The sequence below is a fragment of the Leopardus geoffroyi genome, chromosome C1 (assembly GCF_018350155.1).
Source record: "Leopardus geoffroyi isolate Oge1 chromosome C1, O.geoffroyi_Oge1_pat1.0, whole genome shotgun sequence".
Taxonomy (NCBI): domain Eukaryota; kingdom Metazoa; phylum Chordata; class Mammalia; order Carnivora; family Felidae; genus Leopardus; species Leopardus geoffroyi.
This window is the reverse complement of record NC_059328.1, coordinates 53,829,814-53,854,926: the sequence shown is the minus strand read 5'-3', so window position 1 is coordinate 53,854,926 and position 25,113 is coordinate 53,829,814. Positions and strand designations below refer to the sequence as shown.

The 25,113-nt window shown below is 39.7% G+C and overlaps 1 protein-coding gene across 7 annotated transcripts in view; it reads right to left on the bottom strand.

Moving 5' to 3' along the window:
- Positions 1 to 25,113, bottom strand: part of AK4 (adenylate kinase 4) — a 73,877-nt gene that overhangs the window by 24,344 nt on the left and 24,420 nt on the right. For 6 of the 7 annotated variants that reach the window (XM_045477697.1, XM_045477700.1, XM_045477704.1 and 3 more), the window contains one exon: positions 9,157 to 9,276. The exons of the other annotated variant lie outside the window; for it this stretch is intronic. In XM_045477697.1, the coding sequence (XP_045333653.1) occupies positions 9,157 to 9,276 (120 nt within the window). The remainder of the gene's footprint in view (positions 1 to 9,156; positions 9,277 to 25,113) is intronic. 7 annotated transcript variants of the gene reach the window in all.

The following is a 25,113-nucleotide window of genomic DNA, read 5'->3' as shown; positions in this document are numbered from 1 at the left end:
GTTCACTTTAGCTCTGCTATTGTTAAACTTAAGTAAAATTAAATATTTTTAAAAGTACATCAAGTATGGGAGCCACACTTACACACTTTCAGGTACCTATGTGCGTGAGGAGGGGTCTAGAATGACAGGTTGTCAACTGTTAACCCTGATTATTCCTGGCTACTGGGATTTTAGGTGACTGGCTCCTTTCCCTTATATTTTGCCATATGGCTTGAATGCTTTATAGTAATCATGTACCATTTTTATAAAGTCAGTGTCAAATGATAAAATTAAATTCTCTGCACTTTTCCCACATCTTAGTCTCCTCTTAACCCTAACCAACTTGTTCACCTTCACAAAATCTGGGTTTTTCTTCCTAGTACTAGGGCAGTCATCAGAGTTTTATATTGTTTTGTTTTATATTAGTAGGTAAGGTTTAATGGAGGCTGGGGAATTTTGTTTAGTTATACTTTCCCCAGGTGTACTTAATGAGGGATGAATATGATGATCTTTGCTTATTAAAATGACATTTTTCAGTTTATCAGCCATTTATTAATGAAATGCTAAGTTCTAACATCTGTATCAGCATCAACATGTGGTTGTATGTATATACAACATCGGTACATAATAACACGTACTATCATGTGACCACCTACTATGTTTTAGGATTCCACTAAGAGCGTCATATTTGTTAGCCAATCCCTGCGAACCTATGCCATACATACTGCTACTAATTCTATGGATGAGGAAAAAGAATCCAAGAAAGGTAATTTTGCTTGCTCAAGACTACACAGCTAATAAATTACATAATGATATTCAGTTATAAGTCCGCGCTTTTTCCACCACATTACTGTTCTGATATAGTGCTGTGTATTTACTAAATGCCCAGCAATTGTTTCATTAACAAACTAGAAAAAAGGGTGCCTGAGTGGCACAGTCAGTTAAGCATCTGACTCTTGACCTTGGCTCAGGTCATGATCTCACAGTTTGTGAGTCTGAGCCCCACATTGGGCTTTTGCACTGATGGAGCAGTGCTTGGGATTCTGTCTCTCCTTCTCTCTGTCCCTCCCACACTTGTGCTCTTGTTCTCCCTCAAAATAAATAAATAATTTTTTTTAATTTGAAAAAAAAAAAAAAACTAGCAAAGTATGCTTTAGATGCTTTGGATAAAGCTTTGCAATGAATGTTCTCAATCCATCCAATTCCCAAGATACCTGTTTCATAAATTAGGGAAGGAGGCTCTCCTTCCATCTAAAATTAGGATTTGAAGACAGCTTCATCCTATGCCTTACTTTATAGACTTCTAATTAAGTGGCAACAGCAAAGGGGCTAAGTGTATCTTAAAGTGTATGAGACATGCCCAAATAGAGAGAAATCACAGTTTAATATCTAAAGTAGATCTAAACATGTTAAAAATTAAGTTAATTTTTAAGTGTTGGTTAAAAAGTTAAAAAATAAGTTATTCTTTCAAACTCAAAGTTTTACATTTTAAGCTTCGTAACTCATTTCTAATATTAACTTTGATGTTGGGGCGCCTGGGTGGTTCAGTCGGTTAAGCGTCCAACTTCTGCTCAGGTCATGATCTCGCAGTTTGTGAGCTCGAGCCCCACGTCGGGCTCTGTGCTGACAGCTCGAGAGTCTGGAGCCTGCTTCGGATTCTGTGTCTCCCTCTCCCTCTGCCCCTCCCCGGCTTGTGCTCTGTCTCTCAAAAATGAATAAATGTAAAAAAAAAAAATTAGTATTGACTTTGATGTTTATTCAATGCCCTGTTATTTGAATTTCATGAAGTGTTTAACTTTTGCCCCCACCCACTTTTCTGACCTCATATGCTCATATTTTCAGCTCTAGAATTATCCAATTACCTGTGGTTTCCAGAATACACCATGCTGTTTTGCATATAGTGATCCTTCCATCTAGAAGATTAAGCTTTTATTCTCACTTTCAAAACTTAGTTCTTGCTGTCACCTTCTCCAGGAAGCCTTCCATTTAACAGCTGCCTCCCTCACCCCTAAGATAGGGTCAGTTCCTTTCTCCTGGATGCTACCTCTCACCTTTCACCCCCTCCACTGGGGCTCCCAAGGTCCTAGACTGCAGTTATTTATTCAGCATTTGCTCCTCCTGGACTAAGCTCAGAAAATATGCTATTCCCTCCTCAGACAGACCAATGCCAAGCTCATCAAGACGCACCATAAAATGTATAACTCAATTTGCGTTTTGATCTCTGAACCAAGTTTTTCTAGGGTGTGTTCAAATATCTGTATACATATGTTTTCCATATGGCCCTTAATGCTTACTTGTTAAAATCTAGTCATTCTCTGGAAACACAGAGCGAATAAACAAACTCAGAGTTGCCTGCCATATTAAAATTGTTCCCCATCCCAAGACAGCAGTCAGATCACGCAGAAGAAAAAAGCCACCAGAAATGGACATGGGAACAGGGTCTCAGGAGAGAATCCAACCAAATGAACAAGAGAAGATACCCAAGGCTTTATTTTACCATGTTTTTCAGTCCGATCCTCTGAGCTCATACAGACACCAAGGACACTGAAAGTAGGGAAGTCATAGAATAAAAACAAAGTTCTTATAGGTTAGATTTAAATCACAGAAATCAAAGGCAATCCTCATTGCCTAGGGCAGCACAAAAGCTGAATCACCACTAGATTCTAAATGCCAAGAAGGCCAGGTCCCACCTAGTATGTTGCTCTATTGTGGTGTCTTGACAGTGCCTGGCACAGAGTTGGTGCTCAATAAATACTCAGTTGTAGGAAAAATTATGAAGACTCAGAACCGAAAGAAATTTGCACAATCGCCTGGGACCATTAACAAAGAGGCTGCACTAGCTTTAATGAAATCAATAGCTAGACATAAAGTCTGAACAGGCTCCGCTCTTTGGATAAGGTATATCACAAGATGAGAGTGTGCTAAATTTCAAGTCAGGCGTGACCAAAATTACTTTTCATAACCTAACCTTGCTGAGTAATGGTCTTTTCCTGTATAACTCGACCAATATTATTGTTTAGTTTCATTGATTTATTTTTTAAGTTTCACTTAAAGTATACACAGATACCATTTCTTCTTTTTGCCCATCTTCCCCTGGTGAAGCCATGTGTTCTCCCCTAGTACAATATTCAACCTGAAATTAATGACATGTCTACAAATCCTTTCATTGAAGAATATCTGACTATTTAGTAATGATGTTACAAAGTATAATCAAAAGCAGGTATAATTCCTTCTTCCAAGAAGATGATAAAAAATGTCAAGTTTGTTTTAAAAACAGAATTTTACAGATGCTCTATTCTGGAGGTGACTATTACGGCTACATGGCTATCATACATAGTTTGGTTTCCTACCATCCACCATTTACTTGGTTACCAAGGGCTCTGAGTAAGTATGTACCTTGGAAATACTGCAGATCTGAGATCATTTAACTCTCAGGGCAAACAAACACACACAAACACTGCACACATTCAAGCAACTCTGACTTCTGGTAAAAAAAAAAAAATTCCAGAATTATCTACAGAAAGCCCTAGTTATTAGCATTCGACACTGTGCTGAACCACAAATGAAACATACGACCACAGACTGAATGATAACTCTCATTCCAAAGGGATCTTTATTCCGATGAAAGGCTTAAATTATATTCCACTCATTATTCTAAAATTTACTATTTTTTATGAAACCAAACTGTGACAACCAATTTTAAATATTTTGATGCCTCACCTAAAATCGTATGGTAGACAATTCTGTTACTTCTTGTTACCTGTAGATAAATTAGGAAGGAGTTTGAGAACTTGCAGGCTACTATTTAAATACACAGGTTGGCAGTCAAATTTAGAAATGAAAACCCCTATTACCAACACATCTCCCTACTGGCCCCACCCAGCTGCCAGGCCTATTTTTAAAAAGTGAAGAATTTATATTTGTTTTAAAGAGATGGTTACTGTTCTCTAGCTATTTCACCTAATAAGTAGTAAATACTTTCTTTATATGAAACTGGAAAAAAAAAAAAAAACATGCATGGTTTTATAACAAAATTAGAAAGCTTGCAGCACATTCCATTCTTCTAGTAGAATATTTGTCTTAAAAATTAAAGAAAACTTTTTAAAACTGTTCTCACACATTCAACTTGTAAGGACATAAAAGATAGAGGGAGAGAAAGAAAAAAGAAGAAAAGCCCCCACAGATGTACACAAGTATTAACACATAAAACAGTGTTTCTTACTCAGCTGGAGAGAAAACTGCAAAGGTAAGGGAGAGCTGAACTATCTTTAGCAAGGACATAGCTGACCAAACCACACAGCACTCAGGCACCCCATCCACCAACCCCTCCTGGCCTTCCCTTGGCTGGCATCCACTCTACTTGTTTCCACCCACCATGTGCAGATGCCTCTCTACAGACATATGGACCAAGATGATGAGTCATCTGTCATCCAGAATTCTTTTCTCGACCTTTGCACATTCAATCACCTTTAGCACACTCAACAGGCACGTCCTCCACAGAGCATGTGCCCTGTAACATAAGGAGTTTAAGGCTGAACACAGAATGAGGCATTCTTAACACTCCTCACTTTGCCAAATGGATTTATTCCAGAGCTTTAAAGGAAAATCACAACTGAAAAAGTGACCAGATGGGTCTTCAAGGAGAAAGATACAAACTAAATCAGCCATGATACTGACGCACTTCACTAAAAACAGGCCTGTGATGTAAAAGAACTTTAGTTATTCTCCCTGAGAGGAATAGTTATGGCAAAAGCAAAACACAGAAGCATTCCATAACTAAAACTGACCTTCAATTTCACATGGCTAAATATTTTTTAAATTATTCCTGTACTTAACACTTCACGTATTCACCAAAAAAAACAAAAACAAAAAAAACATTCAGGACCTGTATATCACTTAGGACAGATAATAATAGCATATCTATTTAGCACTTATTATATGGCAAGCATTCTTTTAAGAACATTACATATATTCACTTCATCCTTACAAACCCTTTCCTAATCCCTGTTTTCCATGAGGAATAAAATGCCCACAGAGGTAAAACAATTTGCCCAAGGTCACAGACTGTCAGTAAATGGCAGAGCTGGGATTCAAACGGGCAGTCTGGCACCTAACTGGGGTTAGTGGTTATTACACTAACCACCTTTCCAAAGGAGTTTAATATAAACAATCCTTTTTTAAAAAACAAAGTTTACACTAAAACTACAGAAGTTTGCTTTGCAAGGTGAAAGCTTTACAATTAAAGAATTTAAACCAGAGAAATTATAGTCAGGTGGTGGCAAAGTCAAAGTTTACCCATCATGGCAAACACCTACACACTGTGGAGGACTACATTTTGTGAGTCAATGTCGCGCCTGGAGAAATTAAAGTGGCCTAGAGAAGTGCAAAGGAGGTGATGACAGTCAAGAAACAAAAAGTGCAAACCTCCGTGAGCAATAAAAGCCAGGAGGCACCTGGCTGGCTCAGTCAGTAGGACATGTGGACTCTATATCTCAAATTGTGAATTGGAGCCCCACATTGGGTATAGAGATTACTTGAAAAAGTAAAATCTCTAAAAAAGAAAAGAAAACTCCACGGGTGCCTGGGTGGCTCAGCTGGTTAAGTGAGTTTGGCTCCTGATCTCAGCTCAGGTCTTGATCCCACACTCTTCTTGAATCCAAGCCCTGTATGAAGACAAAAGAGAGGGGCGCCTGGGTGGCGCAGTCGGTTAAGCGTCCGACTTCAGCCAGGTCACGATCTCGCGGTCTGTGAGTTCGAGCCCCGCGTCAGGCTCTGGGCTGATGGCTCAGAGCCTGGAGCCTGTTTCCGATTCTGTGTCTCCCTCTCTCTCTGCCCTTCCCCCGTTCATGCTCTGTCTCTCTCTGTCCCAAAAAAATAAATAAACTTTGAAAAAAAAAAAAAAATTAAGAATGAAGACAAAAGAGAGAAGAGACGAGACAAGACGAGACCAGACGAGACGAGACCAGACAAGAAGAGAGAAAAGAAAAGAAAAGAAAAGAAACGAAAAGGAAAGGAAAGAAAAGAAACGAAAAGGAAAGGAAAGGGAGAAGAGAAGAGAAGAAAAGAAAAGAAAAAAGGAAAAAAAAAAGAAAGGCAAGGTAAGGCAAGGAAGGAAGGAAGGAAGGGAAGGAGGGAAAGAAAAAAAAGAAAACCACAGGGCTGTAGTAGCTAACCTCACTCATAACTCCTGTCAATTTTTCCCCCTCAATCCATTCTCTCCTGGATGGTGCCTCTTTTCCATCCTACCACCATTGCCCAAATTCAGGCTTTCAACATCCCATGGTCCAAATATTACAACAGTCTTGTATTTGGCTTCTAGCCTCCACCTCGTCCCTGCCCCACCACCTACTCTCTCCTCTGCTAACAGAACAGTCTTTCTGAGACACAAATCTGATCATGTTATGGCCCTAATTAACTTTTCAATGGTCCCGGGAGCAAACAATTTCTGGTTCCACCATCTTTGTACTGAATCAAACACCATCCACTCCAGGATTTCCCCTGCCTGCCTCTGCTTGCAGGCCCAGGAAAATACTAAGCTATGTCATCCTTTTCTTACCTAGTTCACATGCCCTTCTGCAGAGAACATCTGCCTTCCAACCCCCATTCATCAACCTGTGGAACCTCTATTTATCTCTTTTTCCATAACGTTGTTCCAGTACCTCCTCTCACTACCAGAACATAATTTTCTTCTCTGTGTCTGAGGGGTACCACATATATATGCTTCTATTCTGCTATCAGTAACTATTTTACTGATTCCCCTACTGTGATAGGGACAGTGTCTTAGCATCTTATCAACAGCACCTAGTAATTTCTGACACACAAGAGGAGCTTTATTCGTTATTGCCCAATGAATAAGAGGATGCCTTTTGTAGGCCATTATAGCCTTTCTCTCAGCAAAAGTTTTTAATTCAATCCACCAGTTCCCTCTAGTCCCATGAGAACAGAGTTACAAATTTTTAAATCCAAAGTCTAGAAAGACGTGATCTACTTTATAGTCAACCGTTCAGAAAACCTACAAAGTGAGGAATATATGTTAAATAGTAGTTCACAATGAATGCTCCACAGAACAAACCCTGTAGGTTCTTGGTGAGTGTTGGGAATGAGGTGGGGGATTCTAAAATCAAATAAATTCAGAAAATGCCTCATGATGTCTCCTTCTGTGAAGAGTTAAATTGCGTTATATTAAAGTTTCAATTAAGTCCTAAAGTAAAGAAAACGTGTTTAACTTTGGTATTTACTACCTTTGAGCAGTTAGCTAAAGCCTACTTTGCCTCAGTCTTCTGATCTATTAAATGGGAATAACAGTACCTACTTCTTACGGTATTGTAGGGATTGAATGAAAAAATATCAGGTGTTCCAAACAATGCTTGCACACAATAAGTACTCAATAAATGCCAGCGATTTTTAATATTTAACTTGACACATCTGCTTTCTTGTCTAGCAATTACCAACACTGCACACTACACACTTTGAGAAACACTGATAGACAATAAAGACCGCACCATACTAGTCATTTTGGAGACTCATGGTTCCAGACTTTAGGAGAAATATAGCCAATCTCATAGTTTAAATGTAGGCAATTCATCTGGCTTCTCTGTGGCTGGCAAACATCAAGGTTTCAACTGTCACAACTTCCTGAAGCTTCAGTTTCACAAAATTAATATGGGATTGAGTGCCTTGTGTGAACTAAAAACCGCTCTGCAATGGAAACAAGTTCCTCATAGAGAAATCTCATTCTCTGCCATTCTGTGGTCCTAGAAAGTAGCATGCTCATCAAGTTTCTATTTTTATTGTACCCAGGAATCTTGCTATTCAAGAATAAGAAATAATCCACCCAGTCCATTGTTTTTCTTAAAATTTAAAGTAGAAGATTCTGAATTTCAGCTTCATGGAGAATTGTGTAATATGTTGTGTGTAAGCATCTGCAGGCATTTCCTAGGAGAAATATCATAGTTGTCATCAAGGGGCCTATTTGCCTAAAAAGTTTAGGAACCTCTAATAGAGGTCTTAAATAAGGTCCAGGTGTTACTTAAATACATACTCAAAAAAAAAAAAAAAATCAAACAGTATCAAAGACTGTATCAGTCTTTTTAATATCCTTTCAAAGAGAGCTTATGCATGTATTTCTACATGGAGAGAGTAATAAATACCACAGCATCCTTCCATGTTTACATAAATAATAGTATATGTTATAGACTCTACTGCAGCCAGCTGTTTTCACTCGGCAGTGCATCTTAGACATCTATCCCTGCCAACACATAGGTACACATTATTCGGTTAACAGACATACTAATTTTTAAGGCATCCCTATGATAGATACTTAGGTTGTTATCAGTGTCTTGCTAGTTACAAATAATGATGAGAACAGACAACCTTGACAACCTTTCTTTAGGAAGAAATCCGGCAGGGAACTGCTGAGTCAGGAAATATAAGGAATGCTGGGGTGCCTGAACAACTCAGTCAGTTACGTGTCCAAATCTTGGTCTCAGCTCAGGTCATGATCTCACAGTTCCTGAGACTGAGCCCTGCGTTGGGCTCTGTGCTGACAGCTTAGAGCCTGCTTGGGATTCTCTCTCTCTCTCTCTCTCTCTCTCTCTCTCTCTCCCCCTCCCTCCTGCTCTCTCCCATGTTCTCACATGTACATGCTCTCTCTTTCCCTTTCAAAATAAATAAAAATAAACTTAAAAAAAAAAAGTATAAAGATAGCTAAACTGTCCTCCAATGGTTGCCTGTTTTATACTCTCAATAATATTTATTTCCTTTACACTCAATAAAAGATCTTCAGATTTTCTATCTTTGTTAACCTGACAGATGAAAAATGGTAACTCATGGTGTTAATTTGTGTGGCCTATTATGAATGAAAGAACCTCTGATTTAAGATGCGTCATACCTATGACAACTTAGTCATGGAAACAATGAGCACCATCGAAACTGTAACAGTAAAGGGAATTCAGTAAAGGTTTGCTTCAAGTCAATGGCTCTAGGGATGGTAGATATGGAGACAGAAATGAAAAGGCTTTATCACAGTGAGTTTCTATCATTTTGCCAAATTGGAATATGCCTAAATAAATGACTGAAAGCTTGGAAGAAAAGGTATTTTGCAATGGGTCAGAAATTAAGGGAGTGTGCACAACCAACTAGTCACAGAAATCCAGCTTACCCACAGGTTCAACTCACCATCTAGTAGCCAGTGCTGGCCGCGCCTATTCTCCAACTCCGACATCATTAGGCGTGTGATCACATGATCTGGAACCAAAAGACCTTTCTCTATGTACTGCTTTGCCATATCACCAACTTCTATTAAAAAAACAGGAAAAAGAGACACTCAAAAAAGCTTCAAAAAAAGAAAAGCTTACAAACTCCTTTTGCCTTCTCTTCCATTCCTCCCTATTGGTATGAGGGGAAAGTTACAGGTAGATGTTTTGGGGGTAATTTTTAGAATGCTGGTTTCAACAATGGTAGCCTTGTCTCCCAAAGAATTATAAAAGCAGCTTTTGAAGATAAGTAAGATATACACAAACAGAAATAAAAATAAAAGAGTATTTCTATAAATTAGAAGAGAAGATAAAAGTAAGAAACAAAAGTTGGGAGTCCAGAGGAAGGGGTGGTTCGTGAAAGGCCAGGACAGAAGTCCTGGAACTTTCCAGAGGTGAGCGCCGCGAAGTGGACACTGAGCCCCCCAACGGTTTACGACAGCCAGGAAATGTGATCAACTATATGGTTCATGGGATGCACAAGGCTCAAAGAAGCTGAGGAGCACAACCATTCCTTAGAGACCAAAGGAAAACATTTCCACTGGGCTTAGAAAGAATGCTGGATAATACAAACAAAAACTTCTCTTCATGAACCTCGGTATAAGTAGATGGCACCTTGCTGATACAGTTGTAGAAGCAACTCAGTGTTATTAGAATGCCAACTTTATCAAAAGATGTGAATTTATTTTTATTATTATTTTTTTGAATTTACATCCAAGTTAGTTAACATATATAAAAGAATGTGAATTTTTCAAAAAAAAATTTTTTTCAGAGAAAAAATGTTTCTATCTTATTTTAAAATAATTTCTTATATGTGGAAATTGTGGGTTAGGTTCAGTGGAACAAATTATCAGTTTAAATCTGTTAAGTTTCTAGGAACGGATTTTTTTTTAAACCAAGATGAAGTCCTCTACTCTTCAGAGAACTGATAATAAACCATTAAGAACCACGTTTTTGACAGGCAATTATGTTCTTTTTTTTAATTTATTTATTCGAACTTTATTGTTTTTATTCAGTTGGCTGCATTCACAATGGTTATTAAATAGGACCATATTTTATGCCTTTATAATAAATATTAATTTACATTTCAAGTGACTGATACAATTTCAACCACCAGTGCCCCCAAGAAGATATTCACTGCACTGTTATCTAGCATATTGCCTATATTTGATGTTGACTTTAAGAAAGGCCAATTATGTTCTTATAAAAACATAAAGCAGAATTATGTTACTGCATGGGGCGCCTGGGTGGCGCAGTCGGTTAAGCGTCCGACTTCAGCCAGGTCACGATCTCGCGGTCCGTGAGTTCGAGCCCCGCGTCGGGCTCTGGGCTGATGGCTCAGAGCCTGGAGCCTGTTTCCGATTCTGTGTCTCCCTCTCTCTCTGCCCCTCCCCCGTTCATGCTCTGTCTCTCTCTGTCCCAAAAATAAATAAACGTTGAAAAAAAAAAATTAAAAAAAAAAAAAAAAGAATTATATTACTGCAAAAAAGCTCAAGAATCACTTTGTCCCTACCTTCACCTTGAATTCAAGGTAGAACCTTCCTTCCCCAAACTGAGTCAAAACTCCTAACTCCAACTCTGAAGTATGCACTGTCAAGAGATTCATATCACTCTGATTACTACTACTGGCTCAAACTATTGGCTCTGATTGCTACTACTACAAGCTCAAAGTTAGATCCAATGATGCTGATTCAGTAACATGCTGCAAAGAACAACAGCAAAAGACAACCACTTTGGCAAATGTGGCTAAACATGCATATGAACAAAAACAGATTCATTACAAAGTATTTATTAACTCTATACTAGGTAACAGGTAATAATGCACAAAGGGAGCAGTGAATAAAAACTGCAGCTTACCTACCAATGTTTAAGCAGTGTTATTTTCATGAAGAGCAACAGTATTAATCACTAATAAAGTAACATACTATGTTAACATATTAAGAAACATATTACACCAGGCACTGTGCTTTAACCACTTTGTATGTGTTATTTCATTTAATCCTCATAAGATCCTCACCTTCAGATAGGAAGTAATACCCATATTTATGACAGCTTTACTAAGATACAATTCACACACCATTAACATTCACTACTTTAAAGTGTACAACTCAGTAATTTTTAATACATTCTCAATGCTGTGCAGCCATCACCACTACCTAATTTCAGAACATTTTTATCACTTCAGAAAGAAACGCTGTACCCATTAGCAATCGCTCCCTGTTCCCTCCTCCCTCTGTCTAGCCCCTGGCAACTATTGATCTACTTTCTGTCTTTACAGATTTGCCTATCGTGCACATTTCATATAAATGGAATCATACAATATGTGGTATTTTGTGTCTGGTTTCTTTCATTTAGCATAATGTTTTCAAGTAGTACTTCATTCATTTTCATGGTTGATCATTCACTGTATGGGTATACCATATTTTGTTTATATACATCAGTTAATACGCATTTGCATTGTTTCTACTTTTTGGCTAATATGAGTAACACTACAAGGAATGTTCACGTACAGGTTTTTGGGCGAACATATGCTTTCTGTTCTCTTGGTAATACCTGTATACTATGTATGTTTTATATCAGGAAAATCACTGTTGGATGGTATGCTTGGAGTAACTGACGAGATTGGTGCTGTCCTACTCTGCAATGGTCAGGCCAACCGCAGAGCCCTGTTCTTTTTTTTTTTTTTTTTTTTTAATGCCAGCTTCCTTTTTATTTTTTTTAATATGAAATTTATTGTCAAATTGGTTTCCATACAATATCCAGTGCCAGAGCCCTGTTCTTAGTCCCATCTGCCAAACATTAAGACAGATTTAAACAAACAAAAAAATATACATATATAGACATCTTCCAAGATAACAGACCAAGACGTGAATTGTCTCCAAATATCCCATGAGGAGACAGTGAAAACATAGGAAACATTTTATTTGGAAAAGAGAAGACCCAGAGAAGGGCATGAAAACAATTTGCCCATATCCTGATACTTGACACATGGAAAGGGCATTATCTTACTTAATCCCCAGGGCTTACAATTAGGACTCGTTATGGGAATTACAAATGGGTAGAGAAAAAATGGCCTAAGGAATGTCTGAATGGAGATTCAAAGACTGCCTAAGACGGGATATTATAGGGAGATTCGGAAAACTGGTCGGGGATTGGGCTACTTAATGTTTAAGGTCCTTTTGGGTGAGGATTTATGGTATTGGGATACTTTTGGACTCAGGAGTTTAATGCAGAACAGTAGCCGAATGATGCCCCTGAGGCCTTTAAATACTTGCTAGATGGTGCAATATGTACCCCCTCTAATACCTCAAACTTATCATGGCCAAAATCATACTTTCCCTCCCACATGCTCTTGCCCTGGTATTTATAACATTACTCTCCTCAGATGTCATATAAGAGTAAACACCAGTTGTCTTGATTTTCTTCACTTCCCCCATTCTTTATATCTAATTGAACATGAAGTTCCTGCCATTACATTTCCACAGCGTCTGTCATATCCAAGCCAAATGATCAAAACATAAAAGTGCAACAGTAACTGTTGTGAAGATGGCTGCAGAGCAAGCGATGACACTGTGAGGAAAGAAATCACAACCATGGCCCCGGATGGCCCTGGTGGTTAAGCGGAGGCCACAGATTAGTAAAAAGCAGAGCTGAAAGAATGAAGCAATGGAGGTGCCTGCATGGCTCAGTCGGTTAAGTGCTGGCTTAGGCCCAGGTCATGATCTTGCGGTTCGTGAGTTCCAGCCCCGCATCAGGCTCTATGCTGACAGCTCAGAGCCTGGAGCCTGCTTCGAATCCTCTGCCTCCCTCTCTCTCTGCCCCTCCCCCACTCGTGCTCTGTCTCTCTCTCTCTCTCTCAAAAATAAAATATACATTAAAAAAATTTTTAAATATATTTGGGGCACCTGGGTGGCTCAGTCAGTTAAGCATCTGCCTCTTGATTTCAGCTCAGGTCATGATCTCACAGTTCATGAGTTCAAGCCCCATGTCGGGCTCTGCGCTGCCAGTACAGAGTCTGCTTGGGGTCCGATCTCTCTCCCTCTCTCTGTTTCTCCCCTGCTCTCTCTCTCTCTCAAAATATATAAACTTAAAAAAAAAAAAAAAAAAAAGCAATGATTTATACTCCAAGACCACTGCACAAATCTTTACATAGTGAAAAAGAGACAACTGGCCAAAGAATCACACTGATAAAGAATCTCCGAGATAAGATCAAAGTGGGTCCTTTACTCATAGCAATCTGTGACCTGCCACAAAATCAACAGATTGCTTCTGGGGTCTTCTGCACACTAGTCAACCAAACGAATCATTACATTACTTGAACAGCCAATTCTCAATTCTTAGCTTACTTCACTTCTCAGTAGCATCTGAGATGGCTCCTTTGCATAAATGACAGGAAAGTGAACCTTTAAAAATGCAAGCCAGGGGCACCTGGGTGGCGCAGTCGGTTAAGCGTCCGACTTCAGCCAGGTCACGATCTCGCGGTCCGTGAGTTCGAGCCCCGCGTCAGGCTCTGGGCTGATGGCTCAGAGCCTGGAGCCTGTTTCCTATTCTGTGTCTCCCTCTCTCTGCCCCTCCCCCATTCATGCTCTGTCTCTCTCTGTCCCAAAAATAAATAAACGTTGAAAAAAAAAAATTAAAAAAAAAAAAAATGCAAGCCAACTGCAATCCTCCAGGAGCTTTCCATCTCACTCAGAGTATAAGCCAAAGCCCTCACCTTGGTTTACAAGGCCCTGTGTAATCAGGCCCTCCTTCCCTGAAGCCATCTCCTACTTCCTCTCCATTGTCCACTCTACTCCAGCCACACCAGCTTCCCTGTAGTTTTCTGACAATCACATTCATGTGCTCACTTTAGGAACTTTTCATTTGTTGCTCCCTCTGCCAAGAACACTCTCTCCCCAAGAATTTCACATGGATCAAGCCCCCACTTCACTCAGATCTCTGATAAGTCTTACCTCAAACAGGCCTTCCACCCCATCTAAATAGCACAAGGACAGACACACATCCCTATCACCCTCTAGTCTCTTATCTTGCTTTGCATTGTCTTCTACAACCCCAGATCTTACATATTATATATTGATCTATTTATCAATTCACTTTTTACCTCCCCCAACAAGAATATTATTAATTCATTCAGAAAAACTGAGGTACTTTGTTCAATGCCATACCCTCAGTACTTAGAATATAGCTTGGCATGTATGAGATAACTCCATAACAATTTGTTGCATGAATGAACGAATGAATACCTAAAGATGATAGATAATTTCCCCTCACCCCCGGCAAAAGCAATCTGATCTTTCTGTATATCTATTACAGAACCATGATCCTAAGATCAAATACGGCTCAACCTTGCCATGTGCCAACTTTTTCAAGGGAGATATGAGACAAAGTATGATCAGTACTAGTTGAGATGGCCATGTCAGGTTTCACAGCTCAGTCTTATTTCATCAGTATTTTAAACCATGTATAGCGATGAACAAGGTCGAATAGGGAAAATGAGGAGAAAGAAACACCATGAGCCAATAATGTCACCAAGCAGGGAGCTGCTTGGCATACCTGGAGGAACTTCAAGTACAGAGAAAAGCATCATGAGAGATGCAGCTAGACAGGTGGGAAAGATTTTTTTTTTAACATGTAGTTTTAGAAATGCCATTCCCACAGCCAAGACCAGCATTTACAGGGCCCAGTGCAAATGAAAACATGGAGACTTCCTGTTCAAATATTAGAAATCTCTAAATGGCAACAGCGGGGCGCCTGGGTGGCGCAGTCGGTTAAGCGTCCGACTTCAGCCAGGTCACGATCTCGCGGTCCGTGAGTTCGAGCCCCGCGTCAGGCTCTGGGCTGATGGCTCAGAGCCTGGAGCCTGTTTCCTATTCTGTGTCTCCCTCTCTCTCTGCCCCTCCCCCATTCATGCTCTGTCTCTCTCTGTCCCAAAAATAAAAAAAATAAAATAAAAAAAAAAAAAGGCAACAGCAAAGCATTAAACTAAGTGCAAATCCTTGTGTGAGTACACAGGTCACGTGCCCACCACACTGTGACCTCTAGATTGGGTTGGTGTGGTGAAAGCCAAAGAACCTGTGACAATAATCCAAGCAGGAGACAATAGACTGCACTAAAGCAGAAGCAACCTTAGAAGACATTCTGCCCCTTGAGAGAATACCTTTGAGACATGGAGACTGAAGGGACCCCATAAAGGACTGCTTTTTGCTACCTCTATTCTTCTCAGGACCTGCACCCCTGCCTTACACATGCCTTATTGTGTCCCGCTTGTAAAGGTCAAGGACTTAATGATTTCTTTGAAGTCTTCCAGCACAATAGATAACATCTAAGGAGTGATTAGGTCGGGTTGTCATGAAGGTTTTCCAAGACCACTGACTCTACACACCTTGACAGCAAGACTCCTGGGCATAAGTGACTTATGAAGGACACCTGAGCACTCCCAGCTCTGACCGGTTCCTGGATGCCTGAAGACAGGGACACAAGACCACCATCCTCAACTAAAAGCCCAGACCCCAAGTGTGAGAAATAAGCCCACTGCCCCAATCAAATGAGGGACGCGAAGACTGGAGCACAGAGAAGCTAGGCTTTGATCAACGTTTTTTGCAAGAGCTGGTGTCTGGTTACAGCAGGCATTTATCTCCTAGAGCGAAGTCCCTTCCCTGATTCCTCACTGGCTGAGTACTACAGAGGTTACAGTCTTACCCAGAAGTCACTGATGCCCACGTGAGGCCGAAAAGTAGTCTGACTGGAACAAATGGACATCTCTTGAGGTGATGCAGAGACTTGAGTTCTTTGGCACATACTCATTGCAAAGCCCGCAAAAAATAAGCCCACCAAATGGAGAGGGGAAGAAGAACCAGGAAGTGAAGTGTCTACGGGTTTGGGGACTCCATTGTGCAGTGGGAAAGGGGTTCGTACATATTTCCAATAGATTGTAAACCTATTGTTAACTAGACAGCACAGCTTTTATTTGGTATTTTTGAAAATGAATCATCTCACTTCTCACACCAAGCAAAGATGGGACTCATTCTGCTTTTCCTTTCCGAATCTCCCAGAAGCTCCGTCTGTATCTGCTCTCTCTGTATCTTCAATAAACTCTGCTCTCACTTCCTACCAGCTTGCATTTGATTTCTATCCTGCGCGAAGCCAACCAAGGACCCCCTTGGTCACTCCTGCAGGATCCCCTCTGGATCCTCAGGCCCAGCCTGCCTACATCACCTTGAGTTAACCCAACATAGACTGTGCAATTCCAAGTTTAAAATAACCCTGTGGAAGACTTCCAGAATCATTTTAATCTAATTTACTAAGTAAGAGAAAGATCTAAGTTCAACATACTTTCCCAACTACTGGCAGTCTTGGATCTTCTCTGGAGCAGGACAGACAACACATCCATCTAATCTGATACAAAATCAAACTTCTACCCCCCAACACCTCAATCCCCACCCAAATGAAAACCTGGAAAGTTTAAAAGCCAGAACAAAACAGACAGTGTATCTGCATCTGAATGAAGATCTCACTACAACAACAAATGGAGATAAGATGTTGATAAAGACAGAGGCCCATTCAGAAAACCGGGACCTTCATCTGCCTTTGTCAGCTTGCTTGAAAGTAGTATCATTAAATAGATAACACACATACCAGCTCCAATTTGTCAAGTAGTATTCCAAAGAAAGGCTGTGGACACACACAGTCTTACGCAGCTTCTGAATCCTCAGTGTATATATAGACGCGAATATGTGCACATGCGCGCACACATGAGTAAGTCATAAACCACCAGAAAGTTTTCAAAAATAAACAATAAATTTAGAGTGCCAAAAACAGGCCAACAGTTCTGCATTTTTTAAGCTTCATCACAACCAAAAAGAAAATCCATCATGTGTTTAGAAGACTGAACAGAACACGAGTGATTAAGACCACATTTGAAAAAACTTTCCTCAGAAAGGAAAAGAGAAAGTGTCAGATTACAAAATGGTAATATATTACAAAATTATGTGAGTATATCTATAGATATATATTATCATTTTCGATGCTAAATACATTATAAAAAAATCAATATTCCACCTATTGTACAATATAAATATTGTGGCAATGCAGCTTAACCTATTTCATTCAATTGCTAAATGTAAATTAAAATAAAATATAATCTTAGTAACCTTGAAAAATATATATTTTCCATTCCCAACTAGATCAGGTAATATACAAATTGTCAGAATTTAAGACTACTTATTAAGTTGTGTATTTAAGAAATACCAAACTTAAAATTTTAAGATAATATGCAACTTAAGACTACCTATTAACTTGGTCATCTGTCTAAAATTTATACTTCCAAGATACAGAAAAGATATTTTTATTGGCCTCATTTCTTTCACATTAAAATTGACCACTTTCAGGGGTGCTTGGGTGGCTCAGTCCGTTAAACAGCTCTTGATTTCAGCTAAGGTCATGATGATAGGGTTCCTGAATTCGGGCCCCACATGGGGCTCTGTGCTGTGAGCACAGAACCACAGCACAGAGCCTGCTTTGAATTCTCTGTCTCCCTCTTTCTGCCCCTCCCTGGCATGTGCTCGCACTCTCTCTCTCTAAAATAAATAAACATTTAAAAAAATTAAAATTTACCACTGCCACATTAACAGAGTGACACAGATTATTGTACTCAGGGCGGTAAATATAACAAAACATTGTCAGCTGCTCAACGGGGAGGATGTTAGATTTATAATGAATTGTCTTAAGACTGGTTAATAAGAAAATATTTTTTTCTGAATAACTAAGAGAGCCAATTAAGCAAATGACATTTCTTTAGAAAATCCATAAGAACACACACATGCATATTTAGGTAGTACAAAATCCATTCAACAGGACCCTAAATACTCAGGACAGCCAGCTTAAACATTCCAGAGACTGAATGACCTCCAAACAGAAATCAACTCAACATGGGAAAAACAGATAGTGTCATGAAACAGGAAGTAAATGGTTCCCTATTCAGGGAGGGGATAACTGGAGAACATGGTATGGTGGGTTTTGTAGTTTAAATACTCTGTGAGGGCGCCTGGGTGGCTCAGCTGGTTGAGTGTCAGAGTTCAGCTCAGGTTCACGGTTTCAAGACCCACGTTGGGCTTTGCGCTGACAGTGTGGAGCCTGCTTCAGATTCTCTTCTCCCTCTCTCTCTCTGCCCCTCCCGTTTGTGCTCTCTCTCTCTCTCTCTCTCAAAAATAAGCATTAAAAATAAATACATAAATACATACATACATACTTTCTGAACCCACTAAATATTCTTTCAGCTGATACTGATTAAGCATCTACCCTGCGGCAGACTATACCAACCTGATATTTGAGCTTAGAGCTTAGAACCTAAACTAAACACTGGAATTGGGTGCTAACCCATTGAAAACTTTAAACAGCCAAATTTTACAGAATTTCATTCTGTCGGGCAGAAAAACTAAATAACAGTTATCACAATTAAGTTATACGGGCTCTTACTTGCTAGTACAGTTCCATATAAATATATTGTGAAATAGTAATAGGTTATTGGTCACACACTAAATGAATTTGGTCAAACCAAATGCCAGCTCATTCACCTTTGACCAGTAAGGAGTTATCCCTGAAATACCAGTCCAGAGTTGCAGAAAACCAACCAGACTCCCTTAGTTCTTAACAATGGAGACAAAAATATTTGTTTTAACAAAGGCAAGGATTAGAACTTCAAGATAATCAACTTATAGGATCAAACCTCAGTTACTATTAATACTTTAAGCAAAAGCAAATGAGGTCTTTTTATTTCATTTGAATATCTGTCTTACCTCTTATCTCAATGACCAACCTGGAAAGTGCCAACATCAGGACAACAATGTCAAGTGTGTTTGGTGCCACAGGCCTCTAATCAGCTATGCAATTACCCCACCAGTATCCTGTAAGAAGCCTCCCATTTTACCCCAAGTCCACCCAGGTGACTCCAATCACGGACAACCACACATGAAGGTTCTCGTCTCCAGGAACATACCACTTACCAACCAAAATTTTTTGTGCATCTACTACAGGCCAGGTACCATGCAAGGCACTACAGACACAGATATAGGAATGACTTCAAGGAGCTTATTAATTAGGAGAGAAGTGGAACAGACTCATGAATAAATAATTACTTGTTAATAAGTGTGTGCCCTGAGGGCACCTGGGTGGCTCTGTTGGTTAAGCCTCTGACTTTGGCTCAGGTCACAATCGAGGTTTGTGAGTTCGAGCCCCACACTAGGCTCTGCACTGACAGTGCACAGCCTGCTTGGGATTCTCTCTCTCTGCCCCTTTCCCACTTGCATGCATGCTTGTACTCTCAAAAACAACAACAACAACAACAACAACAATGTATGCCCTAGTGTGCATGTAAGGAACTTGGAAACAGACACTTTGTCCTTAGAGGAAGAAAAAGTTGAATAGACTGAAAAACAAACCACAAACAACTCTCTTGGATCCATAAGAGAGGGGAGGACCCAGGGCAAACTACTGCCCCCAAGATTAGAGGGACAGACAGGCAAATAAAGGAGTCACATCTTACCTGAGCAGAGACTCACGAATGGAAAGCACCTCAGGAACCAGTGCTAGGTAGGAAATCCTAAATTATAATTGAGGAATTGCTAGAAGCGTGGACAAAAACTCCAGGGGACATAGTCATTGGAGGGGGGCGGGGGGGGGGGCACAATATTATGAGAGTACCTCCAGGAGATTGACCAGGTTCCCATAGTAATAAATACTGGAGATGGGGTCCCTAGGTGGCTCAGTCGGTTAAACATCTGACTTCAGCTCAGGTCATGATCTCGTGGTTTGTGGGTTTGAGTCCCGTGTCGGGCTCTGTGCTGACAACTCAATGCCTGGAGCCTGCTTCAGATTCTGTGTTTCCTTCGCTCTCTGCCCCTCCCCCACTCGTGCTCGCGCTCTCTCTCTCTCTCTCTCTCTCTCTCTCAAAAATGAATAAACGTTAAAAAAATTTTTTTAATACTGGAGAAAAATCTCCTTAAGCTTCCACAGTGGGAGGTGGAAAGGAACTATTCTGAAATAGAGCACTTTGTTCTTAGCAATCCATGACACATGTGCAGATGAAAGGAAGAAGTTTAACCAAAGGACTCTGCATTTAACCTCAAGTTTAACCTTGGAAAATAAACAGCATCAAAGAGAGGGCTCATAATTAGGCTACTGAAATTCTAAATGTCACTTTGCCTCTGGTATAAATCTCAAACTGATTTTATTTCCCCTTTAAGGCTAGGCTTTGATCAAAAGATAGGATTTAATAATCAGTAGCTTCCTCCTAACACTATTTTCCCCCACATCCCACAACCTCATGCCATTGTTTTCCACCCTGCAGCCAGAATGGACCAACTTGTACCTCTGATCATGTTGAGTCTCTACTTAAAACGCATCAGCAGGGTTCGGTCTACTGCCCATTCAGTGGCTTCTAAGTCCCTCTAAGATCTGGCCCACACCTACCCTCAAGCAGCCTGGTAGCTTTTCTCCCTTCACTTCACATGCTCCACCCCAGCCCATTTCTACCGTCCAGCCCCAGGTCTCTCTTCTCTCTTCAGCTTCCCCAAACTGAGGTTAGGTCCCCTCTATATACTCCACGGCATCCTGTCCTCCAGCTCTGTAGCATTTATCACGTTTGTATCTCTCATGCCAGTCTGCACCACCATACAGTATGGAATCTGTCTGGTACACCAACCACTGTCTCTGCAGCACCTTTTCAAAACAGACATTCAATGTGCACTTGAGGGGCACCTGGGTGGCTCAGTCACTTAAGCATCTGACTCTTGGATTTCAGCTCAGGTCATGATTTTACAGTTCATGACATTGAACCCCACCCCATGCTGGGCTCTTTGCGCTCTCTCACAAAATAAATATATAAAGATTTTAAACAATATATGCACTTGAAAATTGATTGCTCCTTCCAACTCCATTCATTCCCGAGAGGACCAGAGCTAACTAAACTTTTGTAACAAAGGTAGCTACTCATGACATAACAATCAGATCTGAGTACAAATACTTCAGCTACTTATCTGCACTCGAAATTTAAGAATTTACATTGGAACAGATCTTTCCCAGTTAGGACTTCCACATTCAGTTCAGTTGCAAAGAGATATCAAAAACAACTACATGGAAGTTGTCCTAAGTTCACCGATCTTGCAATTATAATTCGGCCATTCACTTAAAAGTATTTACTAAGCAACTATACTCTGTGCCATGCTATAGCATATTTCCCCACATGTCAGGGAAACAATGGAACATCAGAAGTAATCTCTCATATGCTTCTGATGGCTTGGCCAGGCATCAAACAGTTGACAACTTGGCCTATTTCAAAACAAAATCAAGCTCTAAGAATGATCTCCTATCTTTTACCGACACAACCAGAAAGAAAAATAAACAAGGTTTAATTTTATGTTTTCTTGCCCAAATAATCTGCCCATTTTTATAAAAGTCTAAAACTCACAAAATTAAACTTGCGTATTCCTCGAAGTACTGCTGAGGGATACATGCATATATGGCAAAAATATATGATAAATGGGACGCCTGGGTGGCTCAGTCGATTGAGTGCCTGATTCTTGGTCTCAGCTCAAGTCACGATCTCACCGCTCATGATTTTGAGCCCCACACTGGGCTCTGCGCTGACAGTGCCTAGCCTACTTGGGAATCTGTCTCTCCCTCTCTCCAAAATAAATAAATAAAAACTATATATTACATTTTCATGGTAAAGCAAGAGAATAATAATTGTAAGATGCAAGATAGCAATTGTGAGTAATGGAGAAAGGGCATATGGGAGGCTTCTATGGTACTGGTAATGTTCTATCCCTTAGGTTGAGTCGTAGATAAACAACTGTTATCCTTTGAAACATATACACACTACATACCCTATTTTGTTCTGGTTGCCTATAAAGTGAGGGCAAACTGGATACAGAAGACAGAGCAGGACAAATGTCCACATAGCAGCAAATTCCCAAGATGCCTGGCTAATCACCAGAAACAGATAACTACTCAATGTTCTTTTCATTGTTCAAGCTAGAAAATGCTGAGTGAAAGGCCCCTGTAAAAGAGCTTGATTTCTTCATAATGCTACCTAAAATCAGTAGAAACCATTGCCTGCCTCCAGTATCATCCCTTCTCCAAAACTTTTGTCACTGAGAATGCCAACACATACACACACACACACACACACACACACACACACACACACTCCCTATATAAGGCATGGTCAGATATGAACTGTAGTATTGTGATTCTGCAAACCACAAGTTCCTTATCTCCCCTACTTGGTAGAATATTTTGGCACTAGAGTAGTTACAAAATGAAGAAAATCTTCATTCCATAAACTGTTTATCACTGATATCACTTTGATAAATCTCTTTCAGTAAGAAAATAAACTTTACAAAAAAAATTTGTGAATAGATATGAAAGTCCTGGGGCACTTGGGTGGCTCAGTTGGTTAAGTCTCTGATCCCCGATTTCAGCTCAGGTCATGATCTAGTGGTTTGTGAGATCAAACCCTGAGTCAGGCTCTACACTGACAGCATGGGATTCTCTCTCTCTCTCTCTCTCTCTCTCTCACTGCCCCTCCTCTGCTTGTGCTGTCTTTCTCTCTCTCTCTCAAAATAAATAAACTTTAAAAAAAAGATATCAAAGAGCTTTAGAGAAACCATGGAAGAAATTCCTAAATATAAGGCATTTTGGCACTAATTCAAATGACTCATTTCAGATGTCCGGTATCCACCCTTCAATTGGCCTTGCTCACAGCCAGGCTTTCTTTTCCTTCACAACAAAAAGACATGATTTTTAATTACTCCCTGACACTTGCTTTTGGTAACTATGAGGAAAAGTCTGAACCTAATATAATGGCCAAGAGTATACACTTTCGAGCCAGACTGCCTAGGTTCAAATCCTGGCACTGCCACTTAAAGGCTAGAAGACTCCAGTCACGTTTTATGTCTCTGCTCCACACCCCATGCAGGTCACAGTCTGCACAAACACATTGTGTCTACCTTTCACTCTTCTTGTTAAGTGGGGTTGTTTACAAATCCTCCATACAAGACTGTAATGCCCTTGAGGCTAGAGACTATCTTATTTTAACCATCAATAGGTACCACTTGAGATGAAAAAGTATCATGATCTTTAAACTCTCCATCTTCCCGTCTCCAAGGTCCTACGGATTATTGGTAAACTTTCATCTCACTCTACCCCTGCCATATCTTCTGTGGACTGTATTGTACAACAGTCCTACTAACCACAGTCACGACTTCTAGGCAATTAAGACTCAGAAAAACCTTCTCAATCACACAGTAAAAACTACGTGCAGCAATGCTTCCTTTAAATGTTATCTTACCATCTAATTCTTTGGCACTGAATAACTGAGTAAAATAAATCACTAAATTAAGCAAAACACTGTTATCTGATTTACCTACATAAATGGACATTCCATCCCTTTTGTCAATGGTTCTCACACCTATTGCTTCAGTCTACTCAAGCTGGTGCAGAAAGATCATTACCACAGACTGCACTTGGATCCCAAGCCTGACCTCTTAACGAAAAAGGATCTGTTCCAACAAGTGGATGTTTGCTCCTCCTAACGCTATCTGACATTCTTAAACACCCACAAAATGTATATGAGTCAACTCTTATAGATTTCTAAGATTAAGACTAAAAATATTCTCTAAACAGAAGAAGCAGAAAGTTTAACATGAGGAAAACAACTGATTTTCAAACTAACAGGCAGGTGCATGGAAGTCACCCCAAGTGAGAAGTTATACTAGGCTAGACTACCCAAAATCTGATGTCTCCTTTTGAGATGAAACTGGATGTCTGTGTGACACAGATAAGCTTTACCAAAAGAGTTTCTTTGATAAATCACAAGACATTAGGGATTGTAAACTATTGCTAAAGAAGTTCTATTTCATTTTATATAACATAATACAAAACTTTGAAACTATGAAGTAAGACCTCCATCCTATTTGTTCTTTGTTCTTGTGGACATAATGAGACTAAGACCCTGAAGAGATCAAGTCATTGACCACAGGTCTCTCCTGAGGAACAGTGACTTGGCACGAAGTACCCATCTTCAAAGCTTGTCCTTTGCCATTTAGTCTTAAGGTACAAAATCTAGCTTATCATGGGGATAATTAGTATTGGTGTTTTAACCACAGAAAATTGTAGCTAACATTATTTGAATCTATGATCTATATAATCAATCATTCCCTAGATCAAAAGAAGGTTAATAGTAAAAAGATTTTTCTTTTAACCTAGATTTGAACCCAAAATTATGTAAAGTACAAATGTGCACCTCTTTACCACTAATTGTGAGATTGAAAGTGAAAAAATATGTAATGTAATTTTTTTCATGGAGGTAAAACTGACATATAACATGTTAGTTTCAGGGGTCCAACATAATAACTGGATATCTGTAAATACTATAGAATGATTACCACAATAAATCTAGTCAACTTCCGTCACCATACATAGTCACAAATGTTTTTTTCTTGTGATGAGAGCTTTTAAGATCTATTCTGTTAGTAACTTTCAAATATGTGACACAGCATTACTAACCATGGTCGCCATGTTGCACATTACGTCTCTGTGACTTATTTTGTAACTGGAAGTCTGTACCTTTGGCCTACATTTGCCTATTTCACACCTCCTCTGCACCCCCCACCTCTGGCAACCACCAATTTATTCTCTATCTATGAGCTCAGAGTTGTTTTGTTTTGCTTTTATATTCCACATATAAGCGAGATCATATATTTTACTTATTCTATATGCATTTTTACCATGGGACAATACCCTTTTAAACACACTGGAATGGCTCCATCAAGAGACAAAGAGCCAATATGATACAAGGAACTGTATCAGGCTGAAAATTGTA